Source organism: Elaeis guineensis, chromosome 3 (assembly GCF_000442705.2).
Source record: "Elaeis guineensis isolate ETL-2024a chromosome 3, EG11, whole genome shotgun sequence".
In the NCBI taxonomy this organism is placed as follows: domain Eukaryota; kingdom Viridiplantae; phylum Streptophyta; class Magnoliopsida; order Arecales; family Arecaceae; genus Elaeis; species Elaeis guineensis.
Window position 1 is genome coordinate 58469660 of NC_025995.2, and position 18691 is coordinate 58488350.

General features: G+C 44.3%; 1 protein-coding gene across 1 annotated transcript; it reads left to right on the forward strand.

Annotated features, from left to right (window-relative positions):
• The first annotated feature begins 17474 nt into the window (after window positions 1-17474).
• On the forward strand, window positions 17475-18354 carry LOC105034823 (protein RSI-1). The gene is made up of 3 exons (XM_010910119.4): window positions 17475-17684; window positions 17788-17815; window positions 17933-18354. Exons 1-3 carry the CDS (start codon window positions 17613-17615, stop codon window positions 18112-18114), a joined length of 282 nt encoding a protein of 93 aa, XP_010908421.1. The 5' UTR covers window positions 17475-17612; the 3' UTR covers window positions 18115-18354.
• The last annotated feature ends 337 nt before the right edge of the window (window positions 18355-18691 follow it).

The window sequence follows — 18691 nt, forward strand, 5'->3', positions numbered from 1 at the left end:
GTAGAGTAATTGATGAAAAAGAGTTTTCATAGACATCACATCTAGATTTGAGCTAATCAAATTTATCATATGACTGATGTTGAGGTTTGACGATTTATCCATGACCTGCCATCTAGTCGAGACTCATGATAGAGGGACTGAATCACATATTAACTATACCTAGAGGTTTATTTCAGTTCTACTAGATTGTCACTATATACTGTTAGGTGTCACTGGTAGATTGTGCGGGCTCATTAGGGTTGTTTTGGATCAACAATCTTTGATTGAGTTAGAGTGGAATTGTTTCAACCCATTGAAAAGAGTTTCAATGATACAATAATAGAGATCATTGTATATCTCACTACCAGATAGAATTGAATCTATGAGATTACATAACAAAAAAATTAGATCTGGAATAAGAAATTAAGCTTATGAAGTGTCAATTAGGTTTAGAGAAACCCATTGGGTCTATGATAACCTTGCTAGCACATAGTTGGATCCAATTCCTCTTTCCATTAGGATTACTTATTTGATAAGTTAATTCTAACTTAATTACCTGCTAATTACCTACATAAATAAGATTCATTAGACTCCACTTATTGGGTGTCTAAGGTTATGGATCACATAAATTAAGGGTGCAAGTCCTTTATGAATCTCCTTGAGAGTTATTATGGGGTGCCAAATTGATTTGATCAATTTGAGCGTGTCCATTAATTAGAGGGCCTTTGATTTTCATATAAGGTGTCTCTTGGGTGCAAAAGAGGATGTCTAATTATGGGTGCAAGGGCTCCAATAGTTGGCACCTAATGGGCTTCCTCATGTAAGTTGGATAACTTAAGTTAATAGGAATCCTAATGCAAGTAGGACTTGTATTATATGATGGAATCAGATTCAATCTTTGTGCCTGTTGGGTATAAAATACCCCCTGACCGAAGTTTGTAAAAGACCGACCCTTCTAGGGCTTTTCCGGCTTCCGACCTTGTGTGAAGTCTCTCTGAACCCCCTCGACCGTTCGAGCTTCCGGACTTCTCCAATAATGAGCTTCTCCATTCATCTACCGGGCCACTCCAAAGGCCGCTCCAAAGGCTCTCTAGGCCTCACTACCAGCCGACCTTCTACAGTGATCAACTATTCTCCGAACTTCTTCTGGACTTCGTCAATATCCGAGCTTCCCCGACAACAAGATTTCTACAGTAATCAGACTCCATCCAAGTTTCTACGACGGTCAACCGTCTTCAGGATTTCAATCGAGCTCCTGCGAGAGCCAAACTTCTACTACGAGCGATCTATTCCGAACTCCTACAGCGGACGGTCTACCCCGGATATCTACTATAAGCAAATTTCATTCGAGCCTCTATCGTAAACACATTTCTTTCGAACTTCTATTACAGGCAGACTTCAGCCAAGCTCCTATAGTGGACGGATCCCAGATGAGTTTCTATGATGGGATAGGATCCACCGGCAAGGTCACTACTCTGAGCTCCCATGACAACCAATCTTCGACCGAGCTTCTACAATAAGCGGTCTCCTTTCAGCCTTCTATAAGAACCAAACTCCGTTCGAACTTTCATAGCGGATGGATATCGGACGAGCTTCTACAACGGACAGACTCCAGCAGCTGAATTTCTACAACGGCCGATCACCTCTGGTGTCTGCCGAACCTTCCCAGTCATCAACCTTCAATAGCATCAGCCGGACTTCCACAATGCCATCCAGACTTCCATAGGATTTTCAGACTCCTCCGACGGACGAACCTCCCCAACACCATTTGAAGTCTACCACCAACCGACCCTCTGCCAGATTCTTCATGAAACTAGACTTCTCCTTCGGATAATCTTCAGATGAGCTTCCACATCAGGTAAATCCCAGATGGACTTCTCTAACAATCGGACTCCTACCGGACTTCACCAACAGAAAGTCTCCATCCGAGCTTCTACAGCAGATGACTCCTGCCTGTAGCATCAATGCCCGAGGCATCCAACAACAGTGACTCATCAGCAACCTCGAAAACATCCGAGCTTCTCCTAGATCAATGGAATAGAGAGCCACTCCACTCCATCAGATATCCCAGTCGAGCTCCAGCTGACAGATCCGAACTCTCTGACAAGTCACGATAATGGCCACTACCCTACTCCACTCTCTGCAACAGATTCTGCATGGCTCCACCACTCTCTGGCAAGTCACGACAATGGACACCACTCCACTCTCTGGGCTTTACCACTCTCTGGCAAGTCACAACAACGGGCGCCGCTCCACTCTCAGTAACAAACTCCACGTGGCCCTGAACAACCCCTGACGCCACTACTCTCCGTAACAAACTCCACGTGGCCCTGAACGACCCCTGACGCCACTACTCTCCGTAACAAACTCTGTGCGGCTCTGAACGGCCCACTACCAGGCGGTTACAGATGTCGCTGTCAATCAGTTACACTCTCCATCTATAAAAAGGGACCCTCAGATACGTTCTTCTCTAAGCTCTAAATTTTATCTCAAAATTCTGCTAAAATTTCTACTCGAGCACTCTATTTCTGTTAAAGCAGAGTACTAACTTGAGCATCGGAGGATCTTGTCGGAGCACCCCCAACTCCAGTTTAGACTTCCCTTGCAGGTCTCGACGACGGCCGCGGTCATCTCGACTCCAGCAACTCTGGCTTCGATGGAATTCTGCACCAACAGAATTGATGCTAGAGGAAGGGTGCTGTGTCTTTGCGGTACCCTTGTTCTTAAAGGAGTTCTCAACGGGACTGTCTCCGGTCATCTTTTTTGACATCCTCTTCTCCTTCTCCTACTAGATCTTTACCTGATGCCTCCTCGAAAGGCATCCACCAGGCGATCCACGGCCTCCACAGTCAGATCTCAGGCTCCGACCTCGCCTCCAGTTTCTCAGGCTCCTCCTCCTCCTCCGACAACGACGGTCGATATGGAGCAGTTCGACCTACTAGTTCAGTAGGTCAGAGGCCTCACCGAAGCAGTGTAGGCCATGCAGCAGCAGCAGCAACAGCTACAGGCATTAGTGCAGTTGGAAAGAGCATCGTCGGAGTTCCAAGATCCGGTAGTAGGGCGGGCCACCTGGGCCAGTCATCCTGTCTTCCCTGAAAAGAGAAATTCGAGCGTGGAGAGCCCTCAGTCTGATCACGATTCCACTCCCGGAGGATCCCTACCTCCACTCTACCAGAAGACCCTCGAGACTCGCAGTCGAGAGGACCTCCTGGATCGAAGGCTCCAGGAGATGAACCGATGGATCGAAGAGCTCCACCACGCTCCCCCTGCTTATGGTGAGGACATCTGTACTGACCCTCCTTTCTCTCAAATGATCATGCAGGAATCGATCCTGTCAAACTTCAAGTTCCCCCAATTCAAAAGCTATGACGGGACCTCAGATCCGGTTGACCATCTGGAGGCCTTCCGGACAATGATGCTACTCCATGGCGCGCCAGACGCCATCTTGTACCGAGCTTTCCCATCCACCTTGAAGGGAGCAGCAAGGAACTGGTATTCAGCATTGAAGTCGGGTACTATCTTCTCCTTTGATCAAATGAGCCACCAGTTTGCGGCTCATTTTGTTAGCAGCCGGCATCCCTGGAGAGGTTCGGAGTCCCTTATCAACATCAAGCAGAAGGAGGGAGAATCCATCCGAGCCTACGTCAACCGCTTTAACATCGCCGCACTGGAGGTCCGAAACTTGGACCAATCGATCGCGATGGCCGCCCTGAAAAGCGGTCTTCAAAAGAACAATCTTCTGTTTTTCCTGAAAAAGAAATATCCCAGAGACTTTGCTGATTTGCTGGTTCGGGCCGAAGGATATGCCCAAGCAGAAGAAGCCTTCAAGATGAAGGATGAGGAGGCCGCTAAGCAGCGGCAGGCTGGGGACTCCAGCAAGCCCGCAGTTGAAAAAGGGTCAAGTGAAGCTCGGCCACATTCTCGAACTCCCTCCGGATACAAGCATGTCCAAACTCCTTCCCAGGCTTGTAGGTAGAGGAGCTCGAACCACAGAGTTCGGCGGAACTCTCCCCCGAAAAGATTCCATAGCTACGCCCCCCTCAACACATCGAAAACTCAAGTGCTGATGGAGGTCAGGGAGTAGCTGCCAAGGCCGGAAAGATGCGCACACACCCCAAGAAGCACAATCCTAACAAGTTCTGTCTCTATCATCGTGACCACAACCACAATACGGAGGAGCATATCCAGCTCCGAGATGAGATCGAGGAGCTCATCAGACGAGGTCGGCTCGACAGATTCATTCGACGCCAACCTGAAGGTAGGGAAGACCGGCCTAGGGCCCTGCCGCAATCGGAGCTGCCAAGGAGGGAGGAGCAGCCTGAAGATCAGCCTCCGATTGAGATTATCAACTCCATCTCAGGAGGACCCCAATGGGGAGCAGACTTTCCGCGACTATAGGATTCGAAAAATCTGCGAATGTATTACTAATAGCTTTGCCTTAAATAAAAGTTTTACATTTGCATGTTTATCCTTTTAGCATGAGCTTATAACGACAGGAAGTAACTCCCTCATTCAGTCAAAATTAAACGTGTTAGGAACAGGAGGAGAATCTCATCCTAACATGAGCAAAGTCGAAAGCCCGGTTACTTAAAGACTGGATGGGGGGAGAGACCCTCGCAACGGCCCTTATGTGCCCCCACAGCCTTGTTAGGAATAGGAGGAGAACCTCATCCTAACATGAGCAAAGTCGAAGGTCCGATTACTTAAAGATTGGATGGAGGAGAGGCCCTCGCAACGGTCCTTATGTGCCCCCACAGTCTTGTTAGGAATAGGAGGAGAACCTCGTTCTAACATGAGCAAAGTCGAAGGTCGTTTACTTAAAGATCGGATGGGGGGAGAGGCCCTCACAATGGCCCTTATGTGCCCCCACAGCCTTATTAGGAATAGGAGGAGAACCTCGTCCTAACATGAGCAAAGCCGAAGGTCCGATTACTTAAAGATCGGATGGGAGGAGAGGCCCTCGCAACGGCCCTTATGTGCCCCCGTAGCCTTGTTAGGAACAGGAGGAGAACCTCATCCTAACATGAGTAAAGCCAAAGGCTTGGTTACTTAAAGATCGGATGGGGAGAGATGCTCTCACAACGGCCCTTATGTGCCCCCACAGCCTTGTTAGAAATAGGGGGAGAACCTCGTCCTAACATGAGCAAAGTGAAGGTCCGATTACTTAAAGATCGGATGGGGGGAGAGGCCCTTGCAGTGGCCCTTACGTGCCCCCACAGCCCTATTAGGAACAGAAGGAGAACCTCGTCCTAACACGAGCTGAAATTGGCTATCGAGAATAAGAGGAGAACCTTATCCTGACGCAAACAAAGACCCAGTCGATCAAGATCGGATGAGGAGGAAAGCCTCCTCAATGGCTCCTCTACGCTCTCACGACCCCATTAAGAGCAAAGGGAAAACCCTCACTCGAATACAAAAAAAAAAGAGAAGAAAAGATGAAAAGAAAAAGCGACGAACTACACCAGCGATAAGTGAAAAACAAACTACATCAAAAACACAAGGGACCTCGACTCAATGAGGAAGGATACTCCTATCAAGAAATCCTCAGTCACTAAAAGGAAACTTAACACAGGTCGAGGAGAAATTAATTTCTTCAAAGCAACGAGAAGTTTGGGTCTCCAAGCTCGAGCACCGGGAGGAAGCGTCAAACTCAAATGACCTCGAAAAGACCTACGATCATGAACCAAAAAGGTAAATCAACACGGCGGCGATCGGGAACCTTCAAACAAGACGGTATCGGACAAGACAAAAGACAAAAGAAGTTCGGTAAACAACAACTCAATACCAAAATGGACAAGATAATAAAAAAATTTCTTTCCATTTCATTAGTGAAGTATATATTACAAAGCCTTGAAGGCCAAAAAGAGAGACGACAAGAAAAGAAAAAGAATACATGGAAGGATGAAAAAAAAAAAGAGAAAGGAGCTCTAAGGAAGCCCAGCTTCTTTCGACCTCGAGCTCTCGATTTCGGTCCTTATTAGGGATTGCCTTAAGTTTTCGACTTCTTCTTCTAGTTCTATCTTTCTCAGCAGCATATCCTGGTACATCTGGTGGAACCGCCGGCTCTCACCCTCCGACTCTCGAAGCCTCTTCCTCAGGACCTTGGACTCCGCCTCGACATCTTTGATCATCTGCTGCTCATGGACCAGCTGAATCTTCAGCCGCTGCAGTTCGGTCTCCTCCCACCCAAGGGCCACAGACAGTTCTGCCACGGTCCCCCTCAAGGAGCGGAGCTCATCGGAGCCTTGTGCAGAGGCAAGCTGGACTCTCTCAGACAACTGCCTCCGAAGGCGGGCAACTTCGTCGGTCGCCGTCTGGAGCTTCCTTCGGTAGTCCTCTACTTGTCCACTCCAGCCGACTTGGTAGGCGTTGTAGTTCTCCTCAGCATCTTGCAGCTACTTTTGAAGGTTGGAGAACTTCTTCGACCAGTCTCGATCGCGATCAGCTTGGGTTGTGAGCCAGGATGAGCTCCCTTCCAACTGGTCGATCTTCTCCCGTGCAGCCGCCAGCTCGACTTCAAGGGAGCTATTCTTGGAAGCTTGAGTCCAAGATCGATCGCTAGCATGTTTTCGAAGTTTCTCAAGCTCCGTCATGAAGTCGGCCTTCCTCCAGGTGTATTCCATGAGACCCTTTCTGTGGAGGTCCTAAAAGTGAATAGTCTCTGCAGTGACTTCCGAATGGCTCTTCCTCAGCCGATGAAATTCATTTTCCAGCTTCTTGGATTTCTTCATCAACTGATGAACTTTTCTTCTGAGGTCTCGGATCATCGACTGCAGAGGAATCCCCTGTGGCAGGAGAAGAGCTTCGATAGGGCACTGTCGTTGTGAGACAAAAGTGCCATGACTCAAATTAGTACAAGAAGACAAAAGAGAAGGAAAAGAATACAAAAAAAGAGGGAGGGCCCTTTGTAAAGAAGAATCTGATTTCATTGATTAAATAATTTTCAAGTATAAGAGAACGAAGAAAAGTCACCACAAAGGAAAAATACAAAGCTAGAGGTTCCAGACCTCTGGGACAGAAGTGGAGGGGCCCAACGTCCCTAGAAGGTCGGCAGCAGCGGCCGCAGTGGTCAATGAGGTCCCAGCTAGAGGAGGACCGGCAGTGGTTTTGGATGGTCCGCTTCATCGTCGGACGCCTCATCCAGGAAGCCGAGATCCAGTTCGGAAAACCTTCCAGCTACCTTCTTTTGGCAGAGTTCGAAACCCTTGATGAAGGCATCCTGGCCGAACTGGACCTGTAGATCCTCCATCTCAGAGGAGGCCTTGAACTCCTCCACTGCTCCGGCCCCTGCCTCCGAGATCAGGGACAGGATCTGCGCTTTCAGCTTGGAAACCTGTGCCTTCAGCTCGGAGACCTCGGCCTCAGTCTTCTTTCTCTCCTCCTCCAAGGTGGTCCTCAGATCGGATGAGATTTATCCCTCCTTTTCTAGCACCTCCTGGAGACCTAGGACCTCAGCGATCTTTTCCTCGAGGCAGGCAGCCCCAGCCAGGTGACCTTCCTCCACCCGAGCTGCCTCCCTCTTGGCGATCTTCACCGCCTCAATGTTGGTGATAAGCTGGTGTCCAATCTATAAGAGAGGCTGGGGGGTCAATATAAAGGCTAAGGAATAAATTAAGTAAAGAAGCAAGAAGGAGAAGAAAAAATGAATTAACTTACTTCGAGGAAAGATCTCAGAGAGTTCCAGACCCACAGCTCGAGATCAGCAAGGACGATCCTTTGAACGACCTCGGGCAGAATGCACCCTTCGACCAGCCTCTTTATTAAATTCCTGTTGTTGAAGAGATTTTCTACCAGATCTTCCTTGGAGCCGTCGGCCCCCTCGACAGCAGCCTTGCGACTGCGGCTCTTCCGAGCTAGGGTCTTCTTTCTCCTCCTCCCTTCGACCCCAGGTGCCCCCTTGGGGCGAGTCTCTGGAGCGGGATCCTCGGTCGGGGGGCTCCTTGAAAGGGCTCAGGGGACTTCGGGTTCGACATTGGAAGGGACGTCGATGGCAACGGCCACCTGAGCAGGCACGGTCGTGCTTGTCCCTTCTGTCCTGGCTTTCTTCACTGACCCCGAAGTCGAGGCATCTTTTCTCTTGTGGGTCTTGAGACCCTGGGCTAACCTCCGAGCCACGCTTGCGTCCATGTCTGCAATAAAAGAAGATCAACATGGCTCAGAGATGGAATAAGAGAAAAGGGAGGCAAAAAAAAAAAATGGTACCGACAGGGTTAAGAGGACTCAGGCCGACGTTGAACAAAAGTTGTTCCTTCAGAAGTTCGGAGAGGAGAGGGGCTTGATAGGCCTCGAGCTTTTTGGAGGCTTCGAGGTCGTCCCTTTCCAGGCTAGAAGCCCGACAGACAGAATCCCTCAGAGAGCCCCAAGAGGGTAATCCTAGCTCCAAGGTCGGGCATCGGACATAGAAAAACCTCTCCTTCCAGTTGTGGATAGAAGAGGGGGTGCCTTTCAGCAACCCCTTTCTACCGAACTAAGGGGAGAAGCACCACCAGTCCTTTGTCGAGGGATGATGCTTGAAGGTGTAGAAATTCTTAAATAAAGAAAGAGTCGGCCGAACTTCAGCTAAACTATAAAGAGAAAGAAATCTTATAAAAAATCTAAAGGAGTTTGGCGCTACTGAGACGAGAAATATTCAGAAAATGGAAGAGGATGACGACAAAAGATGGAAGTGGAAGTTGATGTCCGGCACGGAAGGCCTCCTGGTACAGACAGAAGCGGCCGGGAGGAGGGGCGCTAGCCCGATCAGTTGGCCCAGGAAGCTCCAGCTCGTACTCTGGAGGAACTCCATACTGAATCCTTATCAGTGAGAGTTCATCCGGAGTCAAAGAGCTAGGGATGGTGTCCGACGCAAAGACCAGACGAGGTTCGGTCCCGACTACGGGTCCGTTTACGGTACAAGGACTCTGGGAAACTGGGGCTGACGAACTCCTAGAACCGCTAGAAGAGGAGATATCGAAAGACATTTTGGATCAAATAGAAGCCACAAAAATCTCGAAAAAAAAATCGAGAAAAATAGCAAACAAGCTCTTGAGGAAGCTAAACGAACGGAATACGAAGAAGAAAGAACAGAGAAACGGCAAGAAGTTTCGGGACTAACCTAGGTTGGCCCGAGGAGTGCAGGAAGATGGCAAGGATGATGGAAGTCGACCCGGAGGATGCCTAAGGCCGAGAAGGATGCTAAAGGAGGCTGGAGCTTTCGGGGAAGAGGAAGGGACCGAGGGACTCTCTCAGGCAAAGTGAAACCCCTGAAGGAGGAGGACGTGTTTAAATAGGCAATAGGGCCCGAAGCAGTTATGATCGCAGATCTCCTCTGGCTGACCTACACTTGCCGCATGTCCCACTCACTATGACAGGCTGTCGAAAATGGCTGACAGCTGATAAAATCATTATTGCATCGTACTTAGAGCCATGCCCCAGCAAAAATTTCGAAAAAATCTTTTCGGATTGCTTTGATTTGAAAAGACTCCGGCACCAGCACGCCAAGCGCCAAAATATCTGGCAACCATCGAGTGCAAAAATTGAGGGGGACAACTTCGACCGAGAGAATTTCTCTTTACTTCCTTCATTCGGAACCCGAACTCAGAAGTAAGGGGACTGGTGTTGGGTATAAAATACCCTCCGATCGAAGTTTGTAAAAAACCGACCCTTCCAGGACTTTTCTGGCTTCTGACCTTGTGTGGCGTCTCTCTGAACCCCCTCGACCGTCCGAGCTTCCGGACTTCTCCAACAATGAGCTTCTCTATTTATCTACCGGGCCGCTCCAAAGGCTCTCTAGGCCTCACTACCAGCCGACTTTCTACAGTGATCAACTATTCTCTGAACTTCTTTCGGACTTTGTCAATATCCGAGCTTCTCCGACAATAAGATTTCTATAGTAATCAGACTCCATCCAAGTTTCTACGATGGTCGACCGCCTTCAGGGTTCCAACCGAGCTCCTGTGAGAGCCGAACTTTTACTACGAGCGGTCTACTCCAAACTCCTACAGCGGGCGGTCTACCCCGGATATCTACTGTAAGCAAATTCCATTCGAGCCTCTACTGTAAACACATTTCTTCCGAACTTCTATTACAGGCAGACTTCAGCCAAGCTCCTACAGTGGATGGATCCCAAACGAGTTTCTACGATGGGATAGGATCCACCGGCCAGGTCACTACTCTGAGCTCCCACGATAATCGATCTTCGATCAAGCTTCTATAATAAGCGGTCTCCTTTCAGCCTTCTACAAGAACCAGACTCCGTCCAAACTTCCATAGTGGATGGATATCGGACGAGCTTCTACAACGGACGGACTCCAGCAGCTGGATTTTTACAACGGCCGATCACCTCTGGTGTCTGCCGAACCTCCCCAGCCATCAGCCTTCAATAGCGTCAGTCGGACTTCCACAATGCCATCCAGACTTCCATAGGATTCTTAGACTCCTCCGGCGGACGAATCTCCCCAACACCATCCGAAGTCCACTGCCGGCCGACCCTCCGCCAGATTCTTCATGAAACTGGACTTCTCTGACAGATAATCTTCAGATGAGCTTCCACATCAGGCAAATCTCAGATGGACTTCTCTAACAATCAGACTCCTACCAGACTTCACCAACAGAAATCTCCATCCGAGCTTCTACAGCAGATGACTCCTGCCTGTAGCATCAGCATCCGAGGCATCCGACAACAGTAGACTCGTCAGCAACCTCAGAAACATCCGAGCTTGTCCTAGATCGATGGGATAAAGAGCCACTCCACTCCATCAGACATCCCAATCGAGCTCCAACCGACAGATCCGAACTCTCTGGCCAGTAACGACAATGGCCACTACCCTACTCCACTCTCTGTAATGGATTCCTCGTGGCTCCACCACTCTCTGGCAAGTCACGACAATGGACACCACTCCACTCTCTGGGCTCTACCACTCTCTGGCAAGTCGCAACAACGGACGCCGCTCCACTCTCCGTAACAAACTCCATGTGGCCCTGAACGACCCCTGACGCCACTACTCTCCGTAACAAACTCCACGTGGCCCTGAACGACTCCTGACGCCACTACTCTCCATAACAAACTTTGTGCGGCTCTGAATGGCCCACTACCAAGCGGTTACAGACGTCGTTGTCAATCAGTTATGCTCTCCATCTATAAAAAGGGACCCCTAGATACGTTCTTCTCTAAGCTCTAAATTTTATCTCAAAACTCTGCTAAAATTTTTACTTGAGCATTCCATTTCTGTTGAAGCAGAGTACTGACTTGAGCATTGAAGGGTCTTGCCGGAGTACCCCCAACTCTGATTTAGACTTCTCTTGCAGGTCCCGGTGACGGCCGTGGTCATCTCGACTCCAGCAACTCCGACTTCGGCAGAATTCTACACCAACAGTGCCTATAAAAGGAGACCTCCCCTAAGGTCCTAAGATCATCTAAGCCAGCCCCTCTCTACCCCAAGAGAACCTCCCACACCCTCTCTTCCTCCCTCTTTCTCTTCTCCTTAGGCATCCCCATGCCATACCACTTGGGACGCGCATCTCAAGTTATCTCACGCCCAAAAGCTGTTGGGCATCCATTGATTGCTAATTTTTAGTGCTGGTAGCAGCACATAAGCAAGGAAAAAAGATCAGAGAAGAGAAAAAGAAGAAGATCAAGGAGAAAGATCAAATGTTGATCGTGATCCAGGCTTCGTTCAGATTCAGCAGGCTGAATTTTGGAGAATCAAAATTCAAATCTTAAAGGGCTGTTTCAGGCTGATCCTGAGTGGATACTTGTAGACATCGGATACTTGTGTGGCTAACAGAGAGCCTCGTTTCTTCCAAATCCAGATTTGAAGAAAGAGATTGTGAAAAAAGTATGTAATTTGATCACAATTTAAATTTCAGCATATATCAATTTCAGCATATGAAATAGATCCATGTAGTTTTATATTTTTATGCATGCAAAATTTAGATAAAATTATTTTAATCTTATTCTCCATTATGGTGTTTAGAAAATTAAAATTTTGAAATATATATGCATGCTTTAAACTCCAAATTTTAACAGTGGTATCAGAGCCACAGATTTTTATATGTTGAATTTTGATGTACATATTTTTGAAAAGATTTTAAAATTAATTTTTTCTTGATACATAAGATGTATGGATGGATCTTCAAATCTAAAATTTAATTTTAGATTTAATTTTAGAATATATAGTCGATATGTTGTTGCATGCATAGATCTAAATTTTGATCTAGAAAGAGTTCTAGTTAATATTCATGTGAAATATAGATGCATGCATGAAATCTGAAATTTTTTTTATGATCAAAATTTTAATTCATATATGTGATATATGATTACATATTTAGATCATAAATTTATTTTTAATCTTATTCATGATTAGTATATGAAATATATGATATCATGCTTAGATCTGAAATTTTGTTTAGATCTAATTATACATGCATATATATAATATATGTTTGTATGTTAAAATCTAAAAATTATTTTCATATTTTAAAACTTACTTTCATGCAAAGAATTTAGATCTGAAATATGATTTTAGAATCTAAAATTTGTGTTTGTGCATGAGTATTTTGGCCATGAAAAAATCAAAAATTAAGTTATGTAATAGGATTATATCTAAGATTTTTGATTTGAGTCATATGAATCTAATTCGATTAAGTAATTGATCAAACTGAGTCAAGTATTGAATTGAGTTAGATCAATTAAGTTAATGATCATACAATTATTGTTGATCAAATCGATTGAGTCCTATATGTAGAATTGATTAACATAAGGATCTAATTTGGCTTGTTGGTTTGAGCCCGATTTATTTGAGCTAACCAATTCTGATCAATCAATCTATTAGTGTCTAAGATAAATTAATAAGATATGATTATTTAATTGGTTCTGTTAGCCGATTTGGCCAATTCATTGGTGTCTAAGGAAGGCAACGGGGGGGACCCCCATCGTTCTTCACTTATCTGGCCAATTTGGAAGATTGGGTCTTGAATTAGGTTGCTTAGCATTTTGGTTTAGTCTATGCTAGTTAGATCAGTCATATGATGACTGATTAGATGAGATCTAAATCTAAATCTCTCCATAAATATTAAGTCCATAGGTCTTCCACCGTTGTAGATGTGCGGATGTGTTACCGACGTTGATTGTTCTCGGCTAGTCACAGTAGTTCAATTGCATCGAAAACACGCAACCACTCTATTAGCAAAGAGATGCTCCAGGGTAAGGATAGGGTTGGGCCCAATAACTGTTAGGTGAGGGACCCAATGACGGTTTTGCACCTGCTTGTGAATGGTGGGTCGGACTTAACTAAGAAATGTGGGCAATAACTGTTAGGTGAGCCCACATGACTTAGAGATCAAGTAGCTGCAACATACTTAGTGAAGCATCTGGGCAAAGAGTTGCCCATGCATCGATATGCTGTTGGAAATAGTGTCCCAAAGTCAATCGTCAGCCTGTTGATGGTTATACTCTTTCTTGTATTAGTATATGAATTATAAATTAATAAAAATTATTTTGGTATTTTTCATCATAAATTGTTTCATCTTCTAATGAACTCTTGTATTGTGATGAAGTTCTTAAGACTATTTAGACTCGACAAAGAAAGATTTGTCATTTAGTCCTTAAACTTGTTCGCGACCAAATGATACGTTGTTATCAAGGACAATAATGTTTATCAAGCATAGGTCATTGTCTGCCATATGGGTTGGTTGTCCTCTTAACCAAGGAGTGTGGAGACACTGGTATGACATACAGGTGAGATGTAAGGATACATCTGGACTGAATGTGACCGACTCCAGTTTTTTTTTCTGCTGTCAAGATTTTCTCCGATGGGATATGGGTATAACTGTCCCTCCGACCTCAAACTGCCACAGTGACTTGCAAGCAACTCACTGCACTTAGGCACTGGACTACCTAAATTCTAATTCAATGACGGAAGGCTGCTGGGTATAGTCAAGTACTTGACTTGTCGGTGCATGTGTCAAGATGGGATTGACCACTCCAGTTCAGGAGTTATGTACAGTCGTGTTTCAATTTAGCAAAACCTTGGCCAAGATAGTCCTAGTGAGGAGTCACAGGACTGTTTGAGTTTAGCACGATTCGGATGATCTGATTAGGGTTGACAGTTTAACCCTGAGTCATCCTATACACAGGGGTCAAAAGGGATGAATTATACAGTAACTATATTCGCGTAGGTTCTGAATGTTGCGATTGCGACTATTCGACCTATTCGGACGTCGGGTACCATTGCTAGATGGTCACTTCGATTAGTACAGGAATTGGTTCCTGTGCTACCGGCTTAGGTTCGAACCTACGGGGTCACACATATTAGAGGTTCCTATCTAATCTGATGGCTGGTGAAGAGTCCCACTGGACTGGGACTCTTCGACCAAGAGTCCTAATACTTGGGGACTCTGAGTCCCACTCAAGCAAGCTGTGATGATGTGGATGTTTTGATTCTTATGTGTGAGTAGGAGACATCAGCTGCCGTGGATGTAAGAATCAATCTCACAGGACTAAAATCTTTGCTACAACGAGTTAATGGAATGGAAAACGGTCCATGCCTTGGCAACAAATTTTAACCAAAAATTTTTGCTTTTTCTGTGATTTAAAAATTTTAATATTTATAAATATAAAAAAAAAATCATTGATATTATGGTATAAAAAAAATATTATTAGTCCCATATTGATTGTAAGTCAAGAAAAATTCTATTTTATATAGAAAAAGATCATCCTTTTCAAGTGAGATATTTTTTAAAAAATAAAATTATGAGACCCATAGACTAGAATAGACAATACCTAACATATCGTACCATAAATCATTGACCGCAATAATGATGTTAGAAGGAGAGCCCACCCCTAGCATATAAAGTCTTTTTTGATTGGGAGGGTTACTGTTGCGAGAGAAGATCTTTAATCCCACATCAGTTATGGAGAATTCTGGTTTATATATATAGAATGAGACATTCTCTTCCTCATGAGGTGTCTTTTATAGGATAAAATTATGAGGCTCAAAATAATCAAGATCTATGATTGCCGTCAATGTGGCCCAATGTAGCTACAGATGGTCCATTATAGTCACAGGACTCATTGAAGGCCGTAATGATCAAAATCAAAGCGCATAATATCTGGTGCATGTGGAAGTAAAGACTGGCCTAGCTATCCAGAGTCAAATTGGGCTTAAGAGATTTCCAATTCGCATGTGCGCTCCTAAAAAAACACCAACTACCAAATTATCTGTCGATGTTTAACTGTCCGATGATTTAATATAAGTATGGCGTATTTTGAAGGTAAAACTCATCTTGACTGCAGGTCCAACGGCATGTACGAGTTCCAACATCAATGTCCAAATGATTGATGCATCCGAGGCTCGCTCGCCTCTCTCTCACTTGTAACATGCCAGTAACCCGTAACCGAAAGCAAAACTTTAATCGTATACCCTCCCAAATGGTTTAAATTTTAAGTATTCATCGATGTATATTTTTGTCACGCATCTCTGAAGCGGGCTTGCCGACCACTCCACCAGCAGAAAACAGGAAACACAACATTTATACGAAGGAAAACTTATGCTGGCCGAAACCAGTTTTCAAACAGGATATCCATCTAACATGGTGTTTGACATAACGCCTCATGAATGGTCCAAGTCTCGTGAATCACGCGGGCCCTACAAAAATCTCACCAATCTCTTGATGGCATGCAAGATTGAGAATAACACTGGTCATTGGCGAATGCATGTGAAGCATTTTGCCAGCAAGTATCGTTGTGTAAGCAGGATAATAACGAGGCTCATTGATGATATATATCAACTTGACAGATAAGCCTGCTCTCGGGTTCCGGCAGACCATGTTAGGTTCGGTGAGATAACGATGAGAGGCCATGTGGAGAAAAAGACGGGGATGGGAGCGGCTTCCACATGGTACCCCACGTAGAGATCGAGAACTGCCTACCGTCCAAATTTCCCACCGGTTTGTCAGGCGACTCTCTCGGGCGCCCCGCCAACCTCCCGCAATTTTAGCTCCCGACAAGTATTCATTTCTCAAGCACCACAGTATAAAGTGAACGCAAAGAGAAGAAAAAAAAGATTTTTTCGGGCCCACAGAATCGAAAGCAAGGTGCGAAGCTGGACGACTATGAGCGGTATTGTCTACACGACTACTTCTAGTCCGAAGGTACATTGATCTAAGTACTGAGTTCTCTCTCCATCAAACGAGGGGAAGAGACATAAAGAGGAGGATTAATTAGAGCACATGATAATACTATTTACTCGGAATTAATATAAAATTCTTAACTTACTAGTAACGAATGGGACTTAGCTTCTCTGATTGCTAGTGGAAACATCAAAATTGCTTTAATAATTGAAATAGTGTAACTCAAGGTCAATCATTCCCTATGTTGTATTCTCTGCTCCCTATGAATTGACATTTTGATTTTTGCTATTTAGTAAAGTGATTGGTGCATGATAGCAGATGGAATTCTTTTTGCAATATTTTTCTAACTATAGATGGCAACAAGTTAGCCATCAATCGGCAAGGTCATTATTAGTATCCACCTTATATTTTTATCGGCATGTGGATAGAGTTAGATAAGATAGGTTGGACAGATTATATCAAATAAAGCTTGAAATCAATTTTTTTGTATAGAAATCAAATAAATGAAAAGAAATTAAAAAACAAATCTTAATACTTCACATAGCTTTAAACAAAATAAGGATCGAAGATAGAATATAACAAATCCATTTTTTAACAAATCAAAATCTAACAAACAAAAATATTATTCTTTAACAAGTCAAATATCGTTTAAACTAAAAAAGGCAAGCAATTAAAAAAATGAACAGTTAGATATCATGGCATATATATACACATATGCAATCTTTCTCATGATTTGAAAAACTAGGACAAAAAGTGAAAAAAAAATTATAAAGAGTTATAAATATCTAAATCATATTTGGATAAATTTTACTGTTACCCGCACCTATTCCAGATTTGCTATTGTGCCTTATTAGGACCAGAACAGCTTGATACTAGAAATTGAAAGTTTCTACTTTATAGAGCCGAGAGCTTACTCCATACTCATTCAAAACTATTCAATTGTCCAATGATTCTCTAGAAGTTGGATTAATTAACTAAAGCTCTTTTACTCTTCATAAATTTTATGATTTATTTGCCGATTAATTAATATTAGCATAGTTACATGATGATTACAATTTAAAAGTACTTAGGTGGTGTTGCTATTTATTATATACACACATACACATTTGCGTTCTCTTTTTATTCTAGTTTTCATGATTTGAGAATTGAGATCTTTATACTTTATGGCAAAATCCTCTCAATTTTTCTTGATTTTCTAATATAGGACGGTTGATGTATCGTTTGGAGCGGTGAACATGTGACTTGGGGGGCCCAGCGTGCACTTGTCCAAAAAGAAACAAAGGCTTTTCCCTGGTCCATTAATTATTCATCACGAAAGTGCCTGCTCTAGCTAGCTCTTTCAGGTTTCTTTTAACGACTGTTCCGTCACATGCAGTGTCCTGCGGTACCGATGAGGGCAGTTCTCGTTCCTGATCTATAAATTGGAAGCCCCATCCATCACCCCATCTCATTCCAATCAATGCTCTCTCCATTGCTTCTCATCGAGAGGTAAAGAAACATAGAGAGAGAGATTCTAGTTTGCAATGGCAACAGCTTGTTCTCGTGTCTCCTGCTCACTTCTGGTATTGCTTCTTCTGGCACTGTCTTTGGTTGGGGTGAGTAAAAGAGTTCCATCTCTCTCAGAGGTTCAATTCTACTTTAGTGGCCATAATAACAATGTTCTAACTTTCATTTTAACTCTTGCTCATATTTATCCAGAGCGTCCATGGACGGCTGAAGCCTTCAGGTAACACTACATCATGGCTTCATTAAGCTCAAATCATCAACATTTAACACATCCATGAAAATTTGCGTGGCCTACATATTTATTTTCTCTGACAGAATTTATTGATTATGCCTGCAGATTGCCAACCGAGATGCCAATACCGGTGCTCGGCTACGTCCCATAAGAAGCCATGCATGTTCTTCTGCCTTAAATGTTGCGCCCAGTGCCTGTGTGTGCCACCTGGAACCTATGGCAACAAGCAGGTGTGCCCCTGTTACAACAACTGGAAGACCAAGGAAGGTGGCCCTAAGTGCCCTTAGTCCTTTTTCCCTTTTTTCCAATGGGATACCTTGTGGTGCACCAAATAGTTTCAGTTTATTATACGGATGTCTTATTTATGGACGGATCATAGTAGATTGTTCGCCGTTCTTTTAGTATTCAAGATGAAGGAGAGATTCATGGCCGGGAAATGTGAATCCCCTCTTTTGATGTGGAAGGTGATTACTGTAATCTACCCATAAGAGTTTAAATAATTCTAAGAGTTCTTCATTGGACTGCTATTTTGGCCCTGGTCCTTGTGTTATTGCTTTGATGGCGCACCTTTTGACTACTTGAGCCTCCGGTGTTGTGAAACTATTGCAGCGATATTAAAAAATTAAGCCTGCTAAGGAGCTTGAGAAATGAGGTCTTCTTCACCTAGAGGAGGCTGAAAAGGCTTAAAAACTAAACTATCTTGGGATACAAACAGGCTAAATCAAAGCAGATATACAGTCCCAGCCTTAAAACATTAAGAAACCCCTTCTCCAAGTTATGTACTTCATTCTTTAAATTTTCATAAGTTTTAAACTTCACATTTCAAGGTCAGATTTTTCTTTTTTTTTTTTTTTTAAAAAGTCT

What these genes read in the sequence shown, in the direction of transcription:
- LOC105034823 (XM_010910119.4), top strand. Translation starts at nt 17,613, where the DNA reads ATGGCAACAGCTTGTTCTCGTGTCTCCTGCTCACTTCTGGTATTGCTT. An exon ending in TGGCACTGTCTTTGGTTGGG is followed by an intron (nt 17,685 to 17,787) that starts GTGAGTAAAAGA and finishes ATATTTATCCAG; the next exon opens with AGCGTCCATGGACGGCTGAA. An exon ending in TGGACGGCTGAAGCCTTCAG is followed by an intron (nt 17,816 to 17,932) that starts GTAACACTACAT and finishes TTATGCCTGCAG; the next exon opens with ATTGCCAACCGAGATGCCAA.